This window comes from Aethalodelphis obliquidens, unplaced genomic scaffold, assembly GCF_003676395.1.
Source record: "Aethalodelphis obliquidens isolate GAN/ISIS:26980383/991018 unplaced genomic scaffold, ASM367639v1 scaffold1, whole genome shotgun sequence".
In the NCBI taxonomy this organism is placed as follows: Eukaryota; Metazoa; Chordata; class Mammalia; order Artiodactyla; family Delphinidae; genus Aethalodelphis; species Aethalodelphis obliquidens.
In genome coordinates this window covers 102,864,125-102,887,937 of record NW_020837945.1, presented here as the reverse complement: position 1 = coordinate 102,887,937, position 23,813 = coordinate 102,864,125, and the positions used below count along the sequence as shown (strand labels likewise).

At 35.9% G+C, this 23,813-nt stretch overlaps 1 protein-coding gene across 2 annotated transcripts in view; it reads left to right on the top strand.

Annotated features, from left to right (window-relative positions):
- The window catches only part of OTOL1 (otolin 1), a 64,617-nt gene that overhangs the window by 4,524 nt on the left and 36,280 nt on the right, over window positions 1–23,813 (top strand). For both annotated transcript variants that reach the window (XM_027112542.1, XM_027112552.1), the window contains 2 exons: window positions 207–274; window positions 1,426–1,546. In XM_027112542.1, coding sequence (XP_026968343.1) covers window positions 1,462–1,546 — 85 coding nt within the window. In that variant the 5' untranslated portion in view covers window positions 207–274; window positions 1,426–1,461. The remainder of the gene's footprint in view (window positions 1–206; window positions 275–1,425; window positions 1,547–23,813) is intronic.

Here is a 23,813-nt window from a genome sequence, read left to right as displayed (position 1 = left end):
AGAGGACCTCTGGAGGGGGTTCTGTGGTTAGGACCTGAGAGAGGCTTCTAGTTTCTGAAAGTCATCCCAGATGACAGCTAGTGAAAAAAAAATAGGGATTTCACTTTACAACCATAAGGAACTGAATTCTGCAAATACTAGTGAAGGAGGAAGAGAACTGCAAACTTCACATGAGATCACAGCCTTGGCCAACATTTTGATTTCAGCCTGGTGGGATGCTAAGCAGAGGACCCAGACAACCTGTGTGCAGACTTCTGACCCAGAGAACTGTGAGGTAATAAATTTGTGTTGTTTTAAGTTACTAAATTTGTGGTAATTTGTTATGCAAGAGTAGAAAATGAATACACTGACAAACAAAATACTACCAAATGTCCATCAATAGGGGACAGATTGAATAGACTATGGTATATCCACACAACTGAGTACTTTGTAGTTGTAAAAAGGATAAAAAGATCTAGGTGGGGAATGGTGTTTTTACATGCAATCTTGTGTATAAGAAAAGGGGAATAAGAGTACATACACACCAATGCTTACATTTTCAAAAAGAAACAGTGGAATGATTAACCAAAATAAACAAATACGGTTACTTAGAGGGGCAGTCAGGGACCAAGGAGGAGATGGGACTCATGCGAGACTTTTGTGATACACCTTATTGTCTTTTGACTTTGGTACTTTGGCTTACATAATTAAAAACAAAATTAAAGAATAAAAAGGAACTATTAAATATTAAAAACTAGTGGAAATAAAACAAATCTAGCTGTATATCAATTTGGTAGCATTAATCACACCCATAAATGAATTATTTAAAGTAACTCTAAAGCACAGTGTTTTGACTGTTGCTTCCTGGTGGAGTGTACATATGTAAGGAATGTAAGCATAGATTTATATATGTGCCCTGGGAAACTACTCACCTAGTCCAAGCAGGGTAAATGCAAGGGGTCCATACCCAGACATGTTGTAGTGAAAAGAGTAAAAGCCAACGACAAAAAGGAAATCTCAAAAGGAGTGGGGAGAAAATGGACTCTTTACACACAAGGGAACTTCCATAAGATTAAAAGATGACTTCTTCTCAGAAACAATGAAGGACAGAAGGTAGTGTGATGACATTTTCAAAGAACTGAAAGAAAAAAATTGTCAACTAAGAATCTTAAATTCTGCAAAAAAGGTGAAATAAAGACATTCCCAGATAAACAAAAGTGGAGACAATTAGTTGCTAGGAGATCACTTTATCTGAAATACTAAAGACTTCTTCAGGCTAAAAGCAAGTGACACCTGGACTGTAATTCAACTGCACACCAAAAACCAAAAAGTAATGGTAAAGGTAATTATATAATCATAAAAGATGCTTATTTCTTTGAACTACAATTTAAAAGCAATTCTGTGAAATTACATATATAAATGAATTATTGGTCCTATAACACATAGGAATGCAACCATATTTGAACAGCACAAAGGAAGTGGATGGGAGTAAGGCTATGTTGGAGTAAGGAAACGATGCCAGATGGCGATGTGAATGTATGGGGACAAAGGAAGAGAACCAAAAATAGTAAGTAAGGAGATTAATTTAACCAACTCTAGTTTATATACTTCCTCTCCTTTATTCTCTCAACTTCTTTAAAATAAAAAAATATATAAGATAATAAGTAGAATAACCTATTGTTGGGTTTGTAACATATATACATGTACTATGCATAACAATTATAGCTCAAAAAGGAGAAAAAGGGAATAGAGCTATACCCAAGAAAATTGAAAACATATGTCCACACAAAGACTTGTACACAAATGTTCATAGCAGCATTATATCATAATACCCAAAACTTGGAATCAACTCAAATGTCCATCAGCTAGTGAATGGACAAACAAAATGTGCTATATCTGTACAATGGCATATTATTCAGCCATTAAAAGGAATAAAGTACTGATAAATGCTACAATAGGGGTGAATCTTGAAAACATGCTAAGCGAAAGAAGGTAGACAGAAAAGACTTCATACTGTATGATTCCATTTATATGAAATGTCCTTTATAGGCAAATCTATAGATTCAGAAAGTAGATTAATAGTTGCCTAGGGCAGGGGATAGATTGGGGGTAGGAGAAATGAGGAGTTACTACTGATGGACATGGGGTTTCTTTGTAGGGGAATGAAATGTTCTAAAAATCCATTATGGTGATAATTGTGCAATTCTGTGAACAAACTAAAAACAAGTGAATTGTATACCTTAAATGGGTGAATAGTATGTGAATTATATCTTAATAATGCTGTTAAAAAAAAAGTCTAATGAAATCATGCCAACAGTGCATAGCAGCCAACTGGAAAGGAGCTCCCAGTGCACAGGGCAATTTGAGCATCAAAAAGACTGACTGCATTGAATTGAAACACAGTATATATATATATAGTGAGTTTTAGTTTGTAAAGACAACAAAACAAATATCTCACCATTCACCACTGGAGGTTGCCAGACCACCAATCATTTCTGTGAAAAACTGAAAGAGGAAAAGAACCAAGCTTATCCTGCCTTACCTGTATGAATTGTATATTTATATAACTGAAGAGCTGATGAAAGAAAATTCTTTATAGAAGAAGTTCAGCCTAAAGGTACAGAGAGAATGGTAGAATAAGAAAATCACTGTTTTGCAACTTCTAAGGAAATAATGCTTCTGGGCAACAATCATGTATAAATAATAAAAGTATGAGGTAAAATTTGATGGGAAAATCTTATAATGGAGGGATCAGGGTCATATAATTTGAACCCTCTGATTTCATCCTTTTAAAAAATAACAGCTTTATCGAGAAATAATTCACATGCAATAAAAATTCACCCTTTAAAGTATACAATTCAGTGGTTTTGAGTATAATCACAGAGTGGTGCAACCATCACCACTATCTAATTCCAGAACATTTTGTTAACACTTCAAAAAGAAACTTGATCCCTATTAGCAGTAAGTCCCCATTCCTCCTTCCCACCAGTTTTTGGCAACAATTAATCTATCTCCTCTCTCTGTGGATTTGCTTATTCTGGACATTTCATTTAAACAGAATCAAATGATATGGCTTCTTTCACTTACCATAATGTTTTTATGGTCATCTGTGTAGTAGCATGTATCAGTATTTTGTTCCTTTTAATGGTTGAATAATATTCCATTGTATGGATATACCACATTTTGTTTATCCATTCATTAGTTGATGGAAATTAGGTTCTTTCTATTTTTGGCTATTGTAACACTGCTAAGAGCATCTGTGTACAAGTCTTTGTGGGGACATATGTTTTTAGTTTCTTTTGGTATATACCTAGGATTGAAATTGGTGGGTCATATGGTCACTTATGTTTAACTTTTTGAGGTGATTCCATCTTATCACTAAAAGTAGGATGGTAAAATATTATGCGCTTCATAATATGATGTAAAAAAATATACAGCATACATACAAAGTATTCTGGTCTAAGCAACTGAATCTGAATATAATCAAGCATGTAGATCAGGAATATGTAAACTTTTCTGTAAAGGGCAAGACAGTAAATATTTTAGGCTTTGTGGACCATACAGTCTCTGTCACAACTTCTAAACTCTACTGAGAAGCATGAAAGGAGGTACAGACAATGTGTAAATAGAAGACATTGCTTTGCCCCAATAAAACTTTATTTCAGAGCAGGCTGCAGGTCACATTTGGCCCACAAGTCATAATCCTTGTTTGAGATTTTATAGAAAACCTGGCGGAGACAGAAACACATTAAATCAGCCAAACTTGGAAAGTGAGACAAGTGACATGGTTTTTTCAAAAAAACATTACTGGCATTAAAATGGCTTACATTCTGTTTTTTCCATAAATGCTCTCTCTTTTTTTTTAATCTCATGCTGTGTGTTTCTTGAGTGAGTAATAAAAAGAAGCTTGGGTGTATCTGAAGGAACATAGTGGCTTACGACATATCTTTCAGTGACCTTATTGTGCTGCTACTTCTCCTAATGGTAAAAGACCCCTCTGTTTGGACCAATTATAATTCTTCATCCCTATGGTGACAATAATCTCAACAAGATGTGAACATTTATCTAAGGCAGACCAATTAGAATTTTCCCTTCAACCTTTATTTTTTCAAGGTGAAGCTGGGATAGAAAAGCTATATTTTCTCTCTGGTTGTGAGAGCATAAGAATGCAAGCCCCAAGACAGCTCTAGTCAGTTTCAGGTTTCGGTAGCCTTTGATCTTTAGAATGAAACCAATCTGAAAGGAGAAGGAAAAGTGTATGTGTGTGTGTGTGTGTGTGTGTGTGTGTGTGAGAGAGAGAGAGAGAGAGAGAGAGAGAGAGAGAGAGAGAGGGACAGAGGGACAGAGAGGGAGAGAGAGAATGGAGGGGATTGGAGAGATTTATTTGCAACCAAAGAGTTCCATTTAATATGGTCATCTTAAAAGATTTTTGAAAGGATTAGACATAATACGTATAAAATTGCTGACATAGCAGACTTTCAACAAATGTTGTTTTTTAAAACTAAATCACAAATTGCTTATGTTTTATACATTATTATTTTATTTCCTATGTTTATATGCCCTGTCTTACAAACACATTGTCAGTTCCATGAGGGCAGGAAACATGCATATTATACTTCCTTGCTTTCCAGAGGGTCTAGCATGATCTTAGTTAATTTCTGTAAAAAAGATATTCTTCATTGATAAATAAGAACATGAAAATGTATTATTTGATTATAGAACTAGAATGACCTTAATATCTTCCAGTGAAGGTAGACTTGTTTTCTGTGAATTTATCTCAAGTTAGAAGTAGCATTTTTTTTTATTTTTAAATTTTTTTAAATGGAAGTCTCTTCTCGGGTGTATTATTGTTTTTCAGTTAGTGGAAGAAACATGAGTTAAATTATAAAATTTTTTTTCTTGGAAATTCATGGATGAGATGTTATTGCTCATGTAATTTAGGTTCTAATGTTGAATATTTAAGGCACATTTTTAGCTTAATTGCTGGAAAGCAATACCACCACAAGTTGAAATAGTTTAAAAATAGAAAAAGATATAAAATTATAGTGAACATGTCATTTGAAGTAATTTACATTCTAAACAAAGTCTGAAAGAAGTCATTAGAGTTATTCAGAGCAATTAGTTGATGGTTTTTAAAAGACCCATGTAATTTGAATTTGTTTACTTTATACATTTAAAGGCTTTACATATATAATACCAAAATTGCTGTCCTAGTTTTTAAATAAGTGAAACTCTTTTATTTTTTCTAAAAACCAAATTGTTAGAACCCTAAAAATATCTATTGCTGTTCTGAATATAAAGCTTACTTACTAACCAAGTATGATGTCAGTCCCACATTTCAAAAATTTTAAACAAATATGAATATGTCCTAGTTATAATATCTAGGTGAGGCATGTCCTATAGCTTCCTCTCTTTAGCTAATGATAATTTTTAACAACTTTCTCATTCTTAGGAAATATTAGAATTAAATGAAAATTTGTCATTTCAATAATAATAGACATTTTCTTATTTATACTTACATATGAAATTTCTTTTCCAAAAAAGTTGTCCTAAGAAAATGTTTTCTTCCTGTGGTTCATGTAATATAGGAACATAATTTGATTTACGTAAGTTATAGGAAAAAAATAAACTGAGATGCTTTCACTTGAGCTTGAATCAATATTTAATTTTAAGTAAACAAATACTTAAAAATTGTAATCTTGGGAATTCCCTGGCAGTCCAGCGGTTAGGAGTCCGCACTTCCACTGCTGAGGGCTGGGGTTCAATCCCTGGTTGGGGAACTAAGATCCTGTAAAATGCGCCGCGTGGTCAGAAAAAAAAAATTGTATTCTTTACTGCCATTTCTGTCCAGGATGGATTAGCAAGCACAGGATTTATCTTAAACAACAAAATAAGCAGACAAAATATATGAAACAATGGCTTTCAGATATTGGACAACAGGCAGTACATGAGAGTGATCTCTGAGAGAAGGGAACAAACAAGGTGAGCCCTATGATTGCTCAAGCTACAGGCTAAAGAGAGTTTCTGGGCTTCACTGCAGGGTGCGGGAGTCCATACAGAACCTGGCAGACTCCCTTAGTTGAGGAGACAGAGTGCAGAGTTCATGGTGGCCAAGCCACTTATAATGGAAAGAGCAGAGTACTCGAGAGGAAAGAGCTGCACAGCTAGAGAGTTCTAGAGACCTGGCTTTCAAATGTTTATACAGAAAGGTTCAGACTAGTCAGAATAGTCCATGGAGCTCACACAGTTCCAGGAATAGTTTGTGTTTGTACCAGCCAGAGTGAAAAGCTTCTTTATTCCCAGGGATTGATAAGAGAGTCAAATAACCCTGGATGAGGGGTAGACAACTATGACATGTGGGTCAAATCTGGCCTTTTATGTACAGTTCACAAGCTAGGAATGGTTTTTACATTTTTAAAGGGTTATTGAAAGCAAATGAAGAGTATGCCACAGATTATATGTGGCCCCTAAAACCTAACTAGTAACCATGTGGTCCTTTACAAAAAAAGTTTGCTGAACCCTATCCTAGACTAAAGGCTGTTCTAAACCTGCCTAATAAGGGTTAAAAGCAAATCTCAAAAGTATCCATTTCCAAGTAAATTAACCACATCCTAAAACATAACCTAAAAATACTTAAAGGGAAAAAACTAGTATCCATTTCCAAGAAAATTTCTGCATCCCTGAACAATGTCCATAAATATTTAAAGGAATACAAAGCATCTAGTATCCGACAATGTAAAAATCACAATGTCTGGCATCTAATAAAAAATAACCACGTATTCAAAGGGGAGTAAAAGATGACCCATAATGAAGACAGATGTTAATTAATAGAAACAAAAATGGCATTGATAATAGAATTTTTAGGAAAGGACAATAAATCAGCTATTATAAATACACAGTATATGTTGAAAAAGGTAGAGAAAAACATGAGCATGATGAAGAGAGAAATGGAAAGTATAAATAACACCTAAACTAAATTTGTAGAGATGAAATATATGATGTTTTAGATAAAAATATACTGAATGAAATTAATAGGTTATTAGACACTATTAGGAGGAAAGATTAGTGAACTTGAAGACATAGTAATGGAGACTATCATAAATGAAACAGAGAAAAGAAGATGGAAAAGTGAATGCAGCATCAGTGCACTGTGGGAAACCTTCATGTATCCTCATATATATGCCATAGGAGTCTCAGAAGGGGTGGAGAGAGATGCAAGGAGGGTAGAAAAAATGTCTGGAGAAATAATGACAGAGTATTACCAAATCCCATAGACAGCAAAAGCTCAGCAAACCTCAATCAGAAGACACATGAAGAAAGCAACACGGGGCAGATAATCAAATTGCTTAAAAGCAGGAATAAAGAAAAAATAATTAAATTAGTCAAAGGAAAATAACGTATTCCATACAGAGGCACAAAGATAAGCATGACAAATAAAGAATGCAAACTAGAAGATGGTAGAGCAACACATTTTAAGTACCAGAAGACATAATACCCCATCATTCTAGAAATCTTTACCCAAATAGAATATATTCATAAAATGAAGGTAAAATAAAGATTTTTTAAAAGACATACAAAAGCTGATAGAATTTATTACCAGCAGAGTAGTACAACAAGAAATGCCATAGAAAGTCCTTCAAGGAAAAGGATGTCAGATAGAAATTTATACCTACTTAAAGAAATGAAGAGAATCAGAAGTAAAAACTATTTATGTAAATATAAAAGTTTTTTCCTTATTTAAAAAAATTCATTAAAAGATAATTGACTCTTTAAAGCAAACATAGTAACAATGTATTGTACAGTTTATAACATAATTGTATGACAGTATGGGTAAACTGTATGACAGTAGTGGCATAAGGTCCAGGATGGGGGAAATGTAAGTAGATAGGGGTCTACTGCTGTCTGTAAAGTGGTGTAATATTAGTTGAACATAGACTGTAATAACTTAAATATGTATACTGTAATCCTAGAGCAAATCCTACATATATTAAAAAGATGTTTATTATGAATGTATTATGAACAACTTTATGCTAATTAATTCAATAACTTTGATAAACAAAAATTTCTTGAAAAGATACAAACTGCTGAAGCTCAAATAAAAAGAAATAGACGGACTGAGTAGCCCTATATCTATTAAATAAATTGAATTTGTAGTTAAAAAATCTTCTCACAAAGAAAACCCTAGGCCCAGAAGATTTCATGGTGAATTCTACCACATATTTGCGGAAGAAATACCAATTTTACACATTTTTTTCCCCAAAAAACAGAATAGGATGGGGAAATTTCCAACTCATTTATGACTACAGAATAATCCTGATACCAAAATTAGACAAAGACATGGCAAGAAACTAGAGACCAATATCTCTCACAAACATGAATGCAAAAAATCATTTGAGAATTAACAAATTGAATCTAGCAATATGGTAAAAGAATAATATATCACAACCAAATGGTGTTTATCCCAGAAATGCAAAGCTGGTTTAACATTGAAAAAAGTAATCATGTAATTTTAATATTAACAGAATGAAAAAAGAAAAACATATGATTTTCTTGTAAGATACCGACAAAGCATTTGAAAAAATTCAACACTGCTTCCTGATAAAAGTAGAAATACAAGGGAATTTCCCCAACCTGATAAAGAGCATCTATGAAAAACTTACAACCAGCACTATATTGGGTTGGCCAAAAGTTTCGTTTGGTTTTTTCTGTAAGATGGCTCTAGTAGCACTGAGTTGTCATTAACTTCATTCAAAACAATTTTGTTAGATTGTATGTGACAGCTGTCATATCAGCATGCATTAAAAAAAGACTTATCTGGGGCTTCCTTGGTGGCACAGTGGTTAAGAATCCTCCTGCCAATGCAGGGGACACGGGTTCGAGCCCTGGCCCGGGGAATATCCCACATGCCGTGGAGCAACTAAGCCCGTGCACCATAACTACTGAGCCTGCGCTCTAGAGCCCGCGCGCCTAGATCCCGTGCTCCGCAACAACAGAAGCCACCGCAATGAGAAGCCAGCGCACCGCAACAAGAGTAGTCCCCACTTGCCGCAACTAGAGAAAGCCCACACGCAGTAACGAAGACCCAACGCAGCCAATAAATAAACAAATAAATAAATAAATTCTTTAGAAAATAAAAAAAAGATATCAAAATTGGTGAATTTTTGTGTAGCTGTTTTAATATGGAAGATGGAAGAAAAAAAGCAACATTTTCAGCATATTATGCTTTATTATTTCAAGAAAGGTAAGAAAGCAACTGAAACGCAAGAAAAGATTTGTGCAGTGTATGGAGAAGGTGCTGTGACTGATTGAACATGCCAAAAGTGGTTTGCGAAGTTTCATGCTGGAGGTTTCTCGCTGGATGACGCTCCATGGTCGGGTAGACCAGTTGAAGTTGATAGTGATCAAATTGAGACATTAAACGTTATACCATGTGGGAGAGAGCTGACACACTCAAAATATCCAAATCAAGTGTTGAAAATCATTAGTATCAGCTTGGTTATGTTCATCGCTTTGATGATTTGGTTCCAGTTAAGTGAAAAAAACACCTTCTTGACAGTATTTCTGCCTGAAATTCTCTACTTAAACGTAATGAAAACGTTCCATTTTTAAAACAAATTGTGATGGGCGATGAAAAGTGGATACTATACAGTAATGTGGAACAGAAGAGATCGTGGGGCAAGAGAAATAAACAACCACCAAGCACACCAAAGGCTGGTCTTCATCCAAAGAAGGTGATGTTGTGTATGTGGTAGGATTGGAAGGGAGTCCTCTATTATGAGCTCCTTCTGGAAAATGAAACAATTAATTCCAACAAGTCCTGGTCCCAGTTAGACCAACCAAAAGCAACACTCGATGAAAAGCGTCTGGAATTAGTCAGTAGAAAATGCATAATATTCTATCAGGATAATGCAAGAACGCATGTTTCTTTGACGACTAAGCAAAAACTGTTACAGCTTGGCTGGGAAGTTCTGATTCATCCACCATATTCACCAGACATTGCACCTTCGGATTTCCATTTATTTCGGTCTTTACAAAATTCTCTTAATGGAAAAAATTTCAATTCCCTGGAAGACTGTAAAAGGCACCTGGAACGGTTCTTTGCTCAAAAAAATAAAAAGTTTTGGGAAGATGGAATTATGAAGTTGCCTGAAAAATGGCAGAAGGTAGTGGAACAAAACGGTGAATACATTGTTTAATAAAGTTCTTGCTGAAAATGAAAAATGTATCTTTTGTTTTACTTAAAAACCGAAGGCACTTTTTGGCCAATCCAATATTTAGTGATGAAAGACTGAATGATTTCCCTTTAACACTGGCAACAAGGCAAGAGTGTTTACTCTCCCTAATTCCATTTGGCAGTATAATAAATGTCCTAGCCAGAACAAAAAGGCAAGTAAAATAAATAAAAGTCATACAGACTGGAAAGAAAAGGTAAAACTGTATTCACAGAAAACATGACATTTTATGTAGAAAATCCCAAAGAATCTATAAAAAGCAATTAGAAGTAATAAGTGAGTTTAGCAAGGTTGCAGGATACTAAGTCAATATACAAAATACAAAATTAAATAAACAGTATCTTTATATTAGCATCAGTATATGAGATATTTAGGAATATATTTGACAAAAGATGTTTAAAAACTGTATACTAAATACTAGGAAACATTGTTAAGAAAATTTAAAGGAGACATGAATAAATGAAGGGATATACCAGGCTCATGTATTGGAAGAGTCAATATTATTAAGATGTCAATTCTACCCAAATTCATATATATATACATATAGTTTTTGCACTGCCACGAGGCATGTAAAATATTAATTGCCTGACCAGGCATCGAACTCACGCCCCCTACATTGGAAGTGTGGAGTCTTAACCATTGCCCCACCAGGGAAGTCCCCAAATTGATTTATTTTTAACTCAGTCCCAATCAAAATCGCTGAAGAAATTTTTAGTAGAAATTGATAGGCTGATTCTAAAATTTATGTGGAAATGCAATGGACCTAGATATCCAAAACAATTCTGAATGAAGCTTTTTTACACTACTGGATTTCAAGAGTTTTTATATGGCTACAATAATCAGATAGTGTCCAATACTGCCTTGCTAACTATAGCCACTATATTGTACAGAAGATCTCAAGGATTTATTCAGCTTGCATAACGGAAACTGTGTTTTTTCACAAATACCTCTTGTTTTCCCCTCCTTCCAGGCCCTGGCAACCACCAATCTATGCTCTACTTCTATGAGTTTGACTATTTCATATTCTTCATAGTAAACAGCACATTTTTATATACTTAAAAATGTGCTGAGAGAATAGATCTTATATTAAGAGTTCTTATTACACACACACAAAATAAATAAAGAGTGTGGGAGGAAACTTTTATAGGTGATGAATATGTTTTTAAAAATTATATATAGACAGATATGTTTATTGCACAGATTGTGGTGACGGTTTTATGGATGAATACTTCTCTCTAAATTCATCAAGCTGTATACATTAAATATGTACAGATTTTTTCCTTTTTTATTTTTCACTGTCTCCAATTACTGATTTTTCCCCCCAACTTTACTGAGGTAAAATTGATAAATAAAATTGTTAAGATATTTAAAGTGAAATATGTATAGATTTTTTTATGTCAATCATACCTCAATAAAATGGCTAAAAAATTGTCATAATTGGCATAATAATAGTTACCCAGATCAATGGAACAAAATGGAGAGTCCAGAAATAAATCCACCCATACATGTATTGATACAATTGGATTTTTTTCTTTATCCTTTTACCCCACTTTTTATTCTTCTTCATAGCATTCATCCTTGCCCGACAATTCAGTTGTTTATTTGGTAATTATCTGTCTCTCTCAACTGGATTTATTTTTATTGTGGTAAAAATCATACAACATGAAATCTCTCTTCTTCACAAAATTTTAAGTGTACAGCACAGTATTGTTAACTCTAAGCACAATGTTGTATAGTAGATCTCTAGAACTTTTCCATCTTGCATGACCTGCACTCTACCCATTGAACAGCAATTCCCCATTTCCCCTGCCCCCCAGCCTCTGGCAACCTGATATCATTCTACTTTCTGTTCTGTGAGTTCGACTACTTTAGATACCTCCTATAAGTGGAATCATACAGCATTTGTCCTTTTGTGACTGGCTTGTTTCATTTAGTGTGAGGCCCTCAAGGTTCGTCATAGTAGCATATGACAGGATTTCTTCCTTTTTTATGGTTGAATAATATTCCACTGGAAGCATGTACCATATTTACATTATTAATTCATTGATGCATACATAGGTTGCTTCTACCTCTTGGCTATTGTGAATAATGCTGTGATGAACATAGGTGTGCAAATATCTCTTCAAGATCCTGATTTCAATTCTTTTAAATAAATACTCAAAAGAGAAATTGTTGGATCATATGGCAATTCTATTTTTTAATTTTCTTTTTGGAATCTGCATACTGTTTTCCATAGCGGTTGCTCCATTTTACATTCCCACCAACAGTGCACAATGGTTCCAGTTTCTCCACATCCTCTGCATCACTTGCTATTTTCTGATTTTATTTATTTTTTTGATAATGGCCATCCTAACAGACATGAGGTGATATCCCATTGTGGTTTTGATTTGCATTTCCCTGATGAGTAGTGAAGTTGAGCATCTTAATATATTTGTTGACCATTTGTATGTCTTCTTTGGAGAAATGTCTATTCAAGTCCTTTGCCCATTTCTTAATTGGGCTATTTATTTAGTTTTGCTACTGAGTTTTAGGACTTATATATTTTAGATTTTAACTCATTATCAGATATATAGTTTGCAAATATCTTCTCCCATTCCATAAGTTGCCTTTTTACCCTGTTGGAGGGAGGAATTACAAAGGGGCACAAGGAAACTTTTTGGAGTGAACGTTTATTATCTTGAGTGTTGTGATGATTTCACGGGTATATCCATATGTTAAAACTCCTCAAATTATATACTTTAAATTTGTGCAGTCTGCTGCATGTTAATTATATTTCAATGAGTTGTTTAAAAAAAAAGAAAATAGTGAACAAAAGTAAGAGAACCTCATCAACCCCAGAAATTTACATTCACTTACCTAAAGTTTTTTTTGTTTGTAATTACATAAACAATTTATATATAAATTTACAGAACAGTTGATTTCTTCATCTTGAAATTTTTTTTACATGAATATGTATTAAAAATATTCAGAGTTACCAGTACTTTCTTATTCATTATATAACACACCATAATTAAATATATACCATGCCAAATTCTGGGTAAGTAAAATGGATTAACTCAAATTAGAAATTAATCCAATGGAACAATCTTTGGCTTAACATTTTTTTTTTTTATTTTTTTATTTTTTTATTTTTATTTTTTTTTAACATTTTTAAATGTGCTTAATATTGTCTGATTTCACAACTGAGAATTTTTACATTTTTGAGTTCCAGCCTAATCAGTTTCTCCCTTCATCCCTTTATGAAAGGAGGAAATTGAAAGCCCCAGGAAAGCTGGCTATGAGCAGAGAGAAGCCAGTCTGTTTTGTGCAGAGGAAAACAGGCTCTGGGACTTTAGTACTCTGACTCTTCCCCTAAATCCCAGTTGTGGAAGTAAAAGACCAATACAGACATTGGAAGATAACCAGCAACAGCAATGGACAAAATACCTACTATTGGCAAATACTAAAAAGATAAATCAACTAAGGTAGTAGGAAAAATAGGTAATGCTTGTCTCACTACAGTTTAAAAAATTCCTTTATATGCATTATTTCCTTTAATGGACACTAGTCGTGGTCCCTGGAGCAAAGCAAGTGCTCAGTAAAAGCTTGACAAATGAATAGATTGAACTTCCTAGCAGTGTCTAGCAGATTGTAGGCGCTGTATATTTGGAGATAATTCTGCATAACCTCTCACATCTGTACATCTTGTGGGCAGAGGAACTGACTACCTTTGTTATGAACTATCTTTTTGAGGATATTTATGTAGTAATCAGCCTTGGAAGATAGAGATAGTATCTCCCTCCAGAGCAATGGGCAGGTTTGCTTACTGTTCAGTATAATAAAGCTGTCCCTTTTTGGAGCAAAAGTCACACAAGTTTACTTCCCATTATAAAAGATTTGGGATCCTTATGCTGAGGGTTCCTCTCCTATAATGCACTGTATTTCACATGTAGGTATCATTTCATCTTCTGGATGTCACGTTGTGGGAATTGAGGCTTGGGAATTGGCACAAATGATGGTACTCAGGTTGTTGCTATCGCTCTGAACAATAAACTGCCCTTTGTCTTTGGCCCAGAAGTCTCACATCTTCTACCAACATCCATCAGACTGCGGGAGGCTAAGCTTTAGTTTGCAAGTAGGTTAAAATCTCAGGCCCTTCACAGTTCTTGACGCTATACATGCTTTTTGCACTAAAGTGCATAATCTCAGGAAAGCTTAAAAAAAAAAAAAAAAACAGGATAAGTAGCCTTATATTGGATAAGGAAAACAAAGAAGTAAGTAAAATCTAACCAAAAATACAACTTCCCCACTTCGCAGAACAGAGCTACAATTAAGAGGCAAAATAGCCATCATCTTGCATTGGGGAAGAATAAGTGAAAGAGCTAATTGATGGTAATGTCAAAACAATTATAGGGACCAGAAGAAAATACAGAAATTGGAAAACAATAGAATCGTAACACATGGAAAGTTGAAAATTAAGGAGAAGTTGACTCAGGAAGCTCCCAAAAAAGTGTTATGTCATTATGCAGGCATCAATTCTTCTGCAATCTCTGGAAAGAAAAAAAATATCACTGAGTGGTTGTTTCTGAAAGGGTGAATATGGTGGGAGAGAGATCTACTTTGTATATTTTGAATTTTGTACCATCTTCAGGTAGTACTTATTCAAAAAATACATGTATAAAATTTAATTTGAAAAGCTTTTAAATGATTTTTTAGGTAAGAAAGCACGAATTGTTTTGAGACTAAAAAACCAAAAAACACAGCAGGTACTTTATCTTTTAAAAGATTTACTGAGGAAACAGTTTTTTTGGTTTCATGGAGATAAAAAAAGTCTTTACCTTTGGAACACTACTTTTGTTAAGGAAATTCTTCAGAATAGGCTCTTTCATTCCAGGTTTGTAAGAAAAAAAATAGCCACCTATTGCTATTGAGTAGAGGTATGAGGTTACCTTGAATCTGAGAATACATGCATTGTGTTCTATTTGGTAATGTCAATTAGATGTACGTATTTTACTTCTAAAAGAGGGAACAGAAGTAGTTTTCCTAAAAGATATTCAATCAGGACTATTAGTGACCTCTATTTCGGTTTATTAAGGATTGAATAACTATGAATTCGAGACGGTCTCTTCAGGAGCATAGAGCTTGCTTTTTAGTTGTGCTTCTGGGAAGTCAAGAGGGTGTATTCCAGCCAAGCTTGCAGCAATTGTGAGAGAGGCTGTTGTTGACCACAAAGTGTGGCTCGTGCTTGAACTTCTCTGGCCCGGTACCAGCAGGAGAACTGTAATAGGAACAGCAAATGGGGCATTTGTCTGGGTGGCTCCACTGCCATTAGTATTAACTGCAGGGGCTGCTGGGCTGTTTGAGGAGGCTCAGATAGTTATAACTGAGAATGAACTCTTTAGATTAAGTAAATAATGCTGAGGTCCTTAGGAATATCTCAGGAACAGACCCCTGGGGTAAAGATGGGGCCTCCTGCAATTGTAGAATAGCACTTGGAATTATACTAGTAGTGAAAAGACCTTCTTTGTTACTCCGAAATGTTGAAATGGAGTTTTTTGATTTGATTACTGACTTAAACATGTTTAAATTTGTTTAAATATGCTCAATATTAAAAAAAAATTTTTTTTTCAGACAAAATAGACTATTTTTTTAACTTTATATTGGACTATAGTTGATTTACAATGTTGTGTTAATTTCAGGTATACAGCAAGGTGATTCAGTTATACATATACATATATATACTCTTTTTCAAATTCTTTTCCCATTTATGTTATTAGAGAATACTGATCAGAGTTCCCTGTGCTATACAGTAGGTGCTTGTTGGCTATCTGCTCAATCTTTAGTAATTTAATCATTGGCGATATTGATACAGTAGGAACTCCAGCTTGGGTCTAAGTGGGATTTACCTAGAGTGAAATTGAGGGTTGGGCCTGCCAGATACTTGTTTGCAGGAGGCTTGAGGAATCTTATTTGGGGAAGAATGAGTCAGTTTTGCTGAAAACACTCAGTGAACCAAACTTAGGAGGACATACTCTGCATTGAATGTAGTTGCCATTGGATTCATGTTTGAGTCCCATGTAATTCAGAAAGGCTGTGAGAAACCTAGGAAGAGCGGTTTCAGTGAAAGTGTCATAAAATATTGAGGCCAATCCCAGGAGTGATTTGGAATGCTGCTAACAAGGCAAAGAGCAAGGAGAGACTGTTTCTGTCCTACTTTGCCTTAGAGCCTTGCATGAAGTCTCTGAGGAAGCCGGGCAGTTCTGCTGTAAGCCTCACCAATATGTTGGATTGTGTGCAGAGCCTCCTTCCTCAAGTTGCTTACTTCCAAACTGAAGCCTCATTGAGTACTTATTGGTAGAGACTAGGTCATGTGAGTGAGTGTTTTGGGTTCCACCTTGAAGATGCAGGACTCTTACGCTTAAAAATATTTTTTAAAAAAATTATTAAAAAACAAAGAGACGCCTGTCAGAAAACTTACAAGTGTCCACTACAGCATGTACCTCCACAGTTGTTATGAGAATTAGATATTCTTATTTTAATATGCAAATAGAAATAGTTTTGAAAATGTTTTTGTGATATCTACACATTGCTTTAGATGTGGATAATCACCTGGACCAGAGGTTGTAAATTTAAAGTGGGATCCAGATACTTCTGGGGTTCTATGGAAAATATTGAGTTAGCGTTAAGGAATGAAAAGCTGGTAAGCATAAGGACTAAGAACTCTCCTGGGGGAGGAATTCATTTTTGAGATAAAAGTTGCCACTGACCATATATCCAGGGAAAACTAATTAAAAAAGATACATGCACCCCAATGTTCACAGCAGCACTGTTTATAGTAGCCAAGACATGGAAACAATCTAAACGTCCATCAACAGATGAATGGATAAAGAAGATATGGTATATATATATGCAATGGAATATTACTCAGAGCATGTCTGATATTGAATTTAAAATGATTGTTCTGGAAAACAGAATGGAATTTCCTTTAAAAACTAAAAATAGGGCTACCATATGATCCAGCAATCCCACTGCTAGGCATATATCCAGAAAAGACAAAAACTCTAATTTGAAAAGAGACATTTCTCCAAAGAAGACATACAGATGGCCAATAGGCACATGAAAAGATGCTCAACATCGCTAATTATCATATAAAAGCAAATCAAAACTACAGTGAGGTATCACCTCACACTGGTCAGAATGGCCAGCATCAAAAAGTCTACAAATAATAAATGCAGGAGGGAGTGTGGAGAAAAGGGAACCCCCCTACACTTTTGGTGAGAGTGTAAATTGGTGCAGCCACTATAGAGAACAGTATGGAGGTTCCTTAAGAAACTAAAAATAGAGCTACCATATGATTCAGCAATCCCACTCCTGGGCATATATCTGGAGAAAAACATGGTTCGAAAGGATACATGCACCCCAATGTTCATTGCAATGCTGTTTACAATAGCCAAGACATGGAAGCAACCTCAATGTCCACTGACAGATGAATGGATAAAGAAGATGTGGTACATATATACAATGGAATACTACTCAGCCATAAAAAAGAATGAAATAATGCCATTTGCAGCAACATGGACAGATCTGGAGATTATCATACTAAGTGAAGTAAGTCAGACAGAGAAAGACAAATATCATATGTCACTTATATATACAATCTAACAAAATGATACAAATGAACTCATTTACAAAACAGAAATAGACTCACAGACAGAAAACAAACTTATAGTTACCAAAGGAGATAGTGGGTGGGGAGGAAAGTAAATTAGGATTTGGGGATTAACATATATACACTACTATATATAAAATAGGTAAACAGCAAGGACCTACTACATAGCACAGGGAACTATATTCAATATCTTGTACTAACCCATAATGGAAAAAATCTGAAAAACAATATGTGTGTGTGTGTGTGTGTGTGTGTGTGTGTGTGTGTGTGTGTGTGTGTGTATAGCCGAGTCACTTTGCTATACACTTGAAACTAACACAACATTGTAAATTAACTAGATATCAATTAAAGAAAAGTTGCCACTGAGGAAGGAGAATTCTAATGCAACCTGTCTATGTATTAGATTTATCTCCCAGGCTAGCCCTCTTTCATCTCATGTTTGAGTTCTATGTGGAGTGGGAGAGAGAAACAGAAAATATTTTACACTTAAATCTCTTTAAGGCATCCAGAGAATAAACAGACATCCAAGTGGCTGTACACAGCGGGGAGTGGTATTTCCCCGGATTCACAGTGCACCGTCACCTCCACTGCTGGAGGGGGAGCAGAGGGGCGGGTCCAGTAGAGACGGGGAAGGTGGGGCACAGTGGACCATGCGGGGCCTGTGGTGCCACCTGGCAAGACACCCATGAGATGTCTTAGAGATACTTGGGGGTGGGGTCTTAGGACATAGATATGAAAGTAAGTAAAATATGAGTAATTACTTTTTAGGCAACCTGGAAGCTGGAGAAAAATCAGGTTATACACATATTTCATTTTTGATCCATCAATATATTGTTGGGGTTGTTTTGTGGGCAACTGGGATTGTTTCCATATGCACAGACTAACTGCTCTGATGGAATTCAAATAACTGAAGAAGGTTTTCATTTTAATTGGCACCTTACCATGTATTTAAAACAAACACTTAGACATTAATGTATATTAGTGAGGGATGCAGATTAGCAAAAATTAATTGATTTTATGGAGGGAAAGTATAAATCTGTCAGACCTTAAGAAAATATATGATATAAAAGAAAATATTTTTAGTGTTTAAATTGAATTGCTGGTATATTGCAATATTTCAAAGGTCTCTGGTGAGAGATTTGCCTATATTCTTGAACTCTACTTTATTGAAAAAAATCCCAATGTTATAAAACTTGAATATTTTCAGGAAGCAAAAAGCATTTTCAAATATAAGTTGTTCAAGGAACATTAGGTCTCTTATTGCTTGAATTAATGGGAAAGAAGCTAAATGGTTTTAGAAAAAGGTTTGAAGCAACCAAAGAGATAATCTTTCTTTTTTTCTGGTAGTCAATCTGAATGATTAACAAGTATAGTGAAATGTCTAGCTGTTAAAAATTTGACTTTATTTACATATTAAATTACAAAATAGAAGGAAGCTCTCTGCTATTTAAATTTTCCACTATAAGGTTTATAATTTTACCAGAGTTGAAAACAAATGAGTATTTTTGCAATGAGATTTTCAATTAGAGGATGAAACAAAACTTCATACAATTAAAATCTTATAAAGTATAAAATTAATTTCAAACTGTTTGGGACTTTCCAAGCTCCATGGTACTAATGAAACTTTAATTTTTAAATAAGTACATTTAAGGGAAAATTATATTATTAAAATCAAAATGCTCTGATATATGAAGACTTTCTGCAGTCCTCTTACTCAGGGAAGCTTTCTCCTTGAACTCCTTCTTCTTTCATGTTTGCTCAAAGGAGTCAGGGTCAAGTGTACAGACCTGTTACATGAGATACACATCTGAAAAGTAAAGGTCAGAGGGAGATGCAGTGAGCTAAAGCAGAGAGGTTTTCTGGACTGAAGCCCAACAGGGAAGATTTACTTGGAAAGAAAGAAAGCTGACAAGCTCCTTCAGCTCAGGGTCAGGAATATAATCTGCTTGGTGATGTAGCTGTTTTATAAAAAGAGCTTTATTCTGGGCCTTCATTGTTTTCCTCCTAATAAATTAGTTTGAGTACAAATGTACCCTGAAGAGGAACATAAAACATTTTATGAAGTCATTTGGTTTTATTTATAACTATATATAATGCATATATTATAAAATACATGTTATAAATATGTATTATGATAGATATCATATATAAGATATGTATGTATTATAATACACAAATATATTTACGTATTTGTTTTTATGCTGCTCATAATTTAAATTTCACCCTAACACATTTTCTTTTTCAAAATTTAATACACGGAAAGACTCCTTTAAGTGATTGTGATGGCCGTTAAAGAAAAGTTAATATTTAGGGACTGTATGAGTTAAAAATGCTAATTCTATGCCAGAGTATGGCAGGGTTCTGGTGAGAGCTCTTTTCCTGGTTTGCAGACAGCTGCTCTCTTGCTGTGTCTTCACGTGGCAGAGAGAGAGTAAGCTCTCTGGTATCTCTTCTTACATGAGCACTAGTCCCATCACGAGTGCCCCACCCTCACGATCTCATTTAAACCTAATTATTTCCTAAAGGTCCCATCTCCAAATATCATCACATTGAGGGGTAGGGCTTCAATATATGAATTTTGGGGGGAGAAGCATAATTCAGTTCATAGTAACTACATAAGAGGTGATAAGAGTATAAAGATATGGTGCATAAAAAGCAATCACAGCCAGTCCATAGTGAGTTGAAACTGTCCAACAACTTCTTGGAGAAGATTATTTTCAATTTTTTAAGTGTAAGTAAATGTAATGATTTATAAATGCAGCTACATGTATTTTATCAGCACTACTGAGGGCTTAGGCAATGAGGTGTTTTAAGCTATCTAAGTTTAGTGGTACATAAATCCATCCAGTGCCAGCACATCAGAGAGGGTGAAGAATTACAGGCTGGCATGGATTCCTAATGTGACTCAGCCTAGTGTGTGATGCCTGTTGAACACTCTCAGATGAACTGATGCAGATTTCTGTGGTCCACGCTCCTTAAACTTCATGCTCAAGGTTGTTTCTTGTACTTCAATGATAAAGTCCTACACAAATGCCCAGAAAAGAGGAAGGATAAAATTCACAGGTACGGGCTTCCCTGGTGGCGCAGTGGTTGAGAGTCCGCCTGCCGATGCAGGGGACACGGGTTCGTGCCCCGGTCCGGGAAGATACCACATGCCGCGGAGCGGCTGGGCCCGTGAGCCATGGCCGCTGAGCCTGCGCGTCTGGAGCCTGTGCTCTGCAATGGGAGAGGCCACAACAGTGAGAGGCCCACGTACCGCAAAAAAAAAAAAAAAAATTCACAGGTACATGTGGACTAGAAATGGTACAAAACAGGCTTATGCGCTGGGCTTTGACACCAGACAGAGCTGGGTTTGAATGCTGGATCTACCTCTCCCTGGCTGGTTCTCTTGAGCAAATTTCTTAACTTCTCTGTGTTCAGTTTTCTCATCTATAAAATGGGGATAACAGTACTTCCTGCACATGGTTTCATTTACTAGTAAATTAATAATTAAATACAATTATTAATATGTTAATATTTACAGCTTTCTCTGTAACCTTCTAACCACAGTGAAGATGGGTGGGTCTTTGCTCATTTAGCGTCTCTTCTCCTGCTGTCTAAGGAGAAAGGCTATCCAGGCAGATTTGGTAATAACAGAGGAAAAATGATAGAAAACCAGACAGTCAGAGCAGCAGGCCAATCACACTCTGACAGGCACAGCACACATCAGGGACTCAGGCTCATCAGAGCACATTCTGGGAAACAGCAGTGTTGAGGCAGAGATGGATGAGGACAGTCACAGTGATGGGATGTGGGAGTGAAGGGTGCACTGGGAGGGAAACACTGTGTCCGTGGGCCCACATATATTTTAGTAGACAAAGTCTGGATTGGAATCCAGATTTAACTGCAACCCAGCTCTGGACTACGGGAGTTATGATTCAACAGGAAGCGTGTGCAAAACTCCTAATGCAGAGCCTTGCACATACAAGTGTTTGCTAGCTGGACATTTTAGTACATTTTTAGAGACAGACAGCACCTGAGAGCCACCTACTCTAATAGTAGCAAGTTACAGAGCAAGATGTACCATGTGGAACTATTTATTAAACATAAAGCAAACAATACTATTTTTTCATGAGTAAATATATGTATGTAGACATAGGATGTAAATGCTTAAAAAGGTTTGGAAGGATTCAGATGTGACAACAGTGCTCCTCTTTGGACAGTGGGAATAAGCAGACAGCAATTGGGGTGTTGTTGCTTGTAATGTTTTATGCATTTACAGGACAAATGTATTGATATATTACTTGTGTAATTAAAAATCTATGAAAAAAGACCTGGAGGAGACCAACGCTTCCATTTTATAGAGGAAACAGATATTTGCTTGCTCTCAGAGAGCATGGTAAACCCAAAGGGAGAATTCAGTGTGCTTGATTGTTTATTTCAGGGCAGTAACTTTCTTCATCATTCCCAGTTGAACTCATCAGGCATTTTATTTTTTATTTTATTTTATGTTTTTTTGGCAGTACGCGGGCCTCTCACTGTTGTGGCCTCTCCCGTTGCAGAGCACAGGCTCTGGACGCGCAGGCCCAGCGGCCATGGCCCACGGGCCCAGCCGCTCTGTGGCACGCGGGATCCTCCCGGACCGGGGCACGAACCCGCACCCCCCCGCATCGGCAGGCGGACCCTCAACCACGGCGCCACCAGGGAAGCCCACATCAGGCATTTTAGATGAAGATGTGGTAGACATAGACATATATATCCTCATCATCAGGAGTCAGTGGTTATGAAGGAAAGGCCAGCTGGGACTGGGCTGGGATTCTCTAGGTAGTGGCTTGATTAAACTTGCATTTGTCAATGTCCAGCAGTAACCAAGACCCCAGAAACACTAAAATGAGGAGGAGACAGATAGCTTTCAGAATGCCTATTAATTTATAGTGAGAAATATAACCATATGGGCTGCTGTGTTTGTATTAGCCTGACCACAGCATACTCTCCAAGCCAGCAAGCTACAGCGGAAGCCAAATGATAATTAGAAACCCACTTTGTAACTTACCATGAGTAATCACTATGTCAAATTATTTTAAGCATTATGATCAACACATTCTCTCTGAGGGCAGAATGAGGAAGGACTTGGTGAGTGTGGAATCAAAACGAGAGGATTTACATGAATCAAATATTTCATGGCTTCTGGTTAAGCTAACCAGCTGCATCCAGCTCATAATGGGGATCAGGTTGCCAATGGGACCAGAATATTGAAGTCCCATTGCCTTAGGTTCCTTGGGCCTGTCTGGATGGGTTCCAATCCTGTTTGTGCCTCACAAATTCCTTTTTCTATGTTCTGATGGTTGATCAGTCCCTTCTATAGCACCAGTCCTAGGTATGTTAATATATTTAATCATATCACCATTTTGCTGATCTGGGATTTAATTTGGTTTTCTTTGTATCTCTCCTCTGATCTATTCTGTGTTGCTTTCACAGTCTAATGCTTGTTGCCATCTCAGAGTCTCTGCACTTGGGATGCTCTTGCATTATCCTCTGATTTCTCCTTCTCCACATTCAAATTGAAGCAGCTTAAAGTCAGTTTGTTAGAAGGACCTTCCCTGAGCAGTCAGTCTAAAGAAGCCACTCGTTCTCTGTCACTTCACTTTATTTTAGGTTGTGTGTAATGCTCATTGGCTTATTAGTAAATGATATTTACTATTTACATCTTTGTGTTTTAATTTTTGGTTGTCTCTCCCATTAGGATATAAGATCCATGAAGGTAAGAACCTTGTCAGCCTTTCTTCTTCTCTATTCCCAGCACCTAGAACAGAGTCTGGCACTTGATAGGTTCTCATGAATGCTTGCTTACTTGTTTACTGAATGAATGATCTTTCAAGAGACCAATGGTGCTTTTGTAATGTATAAGTTCTTGGGAACATCTTATTGTAATCCCAAACAATATGACAAAGTTATCTTCTTAGAAATGAACCTGG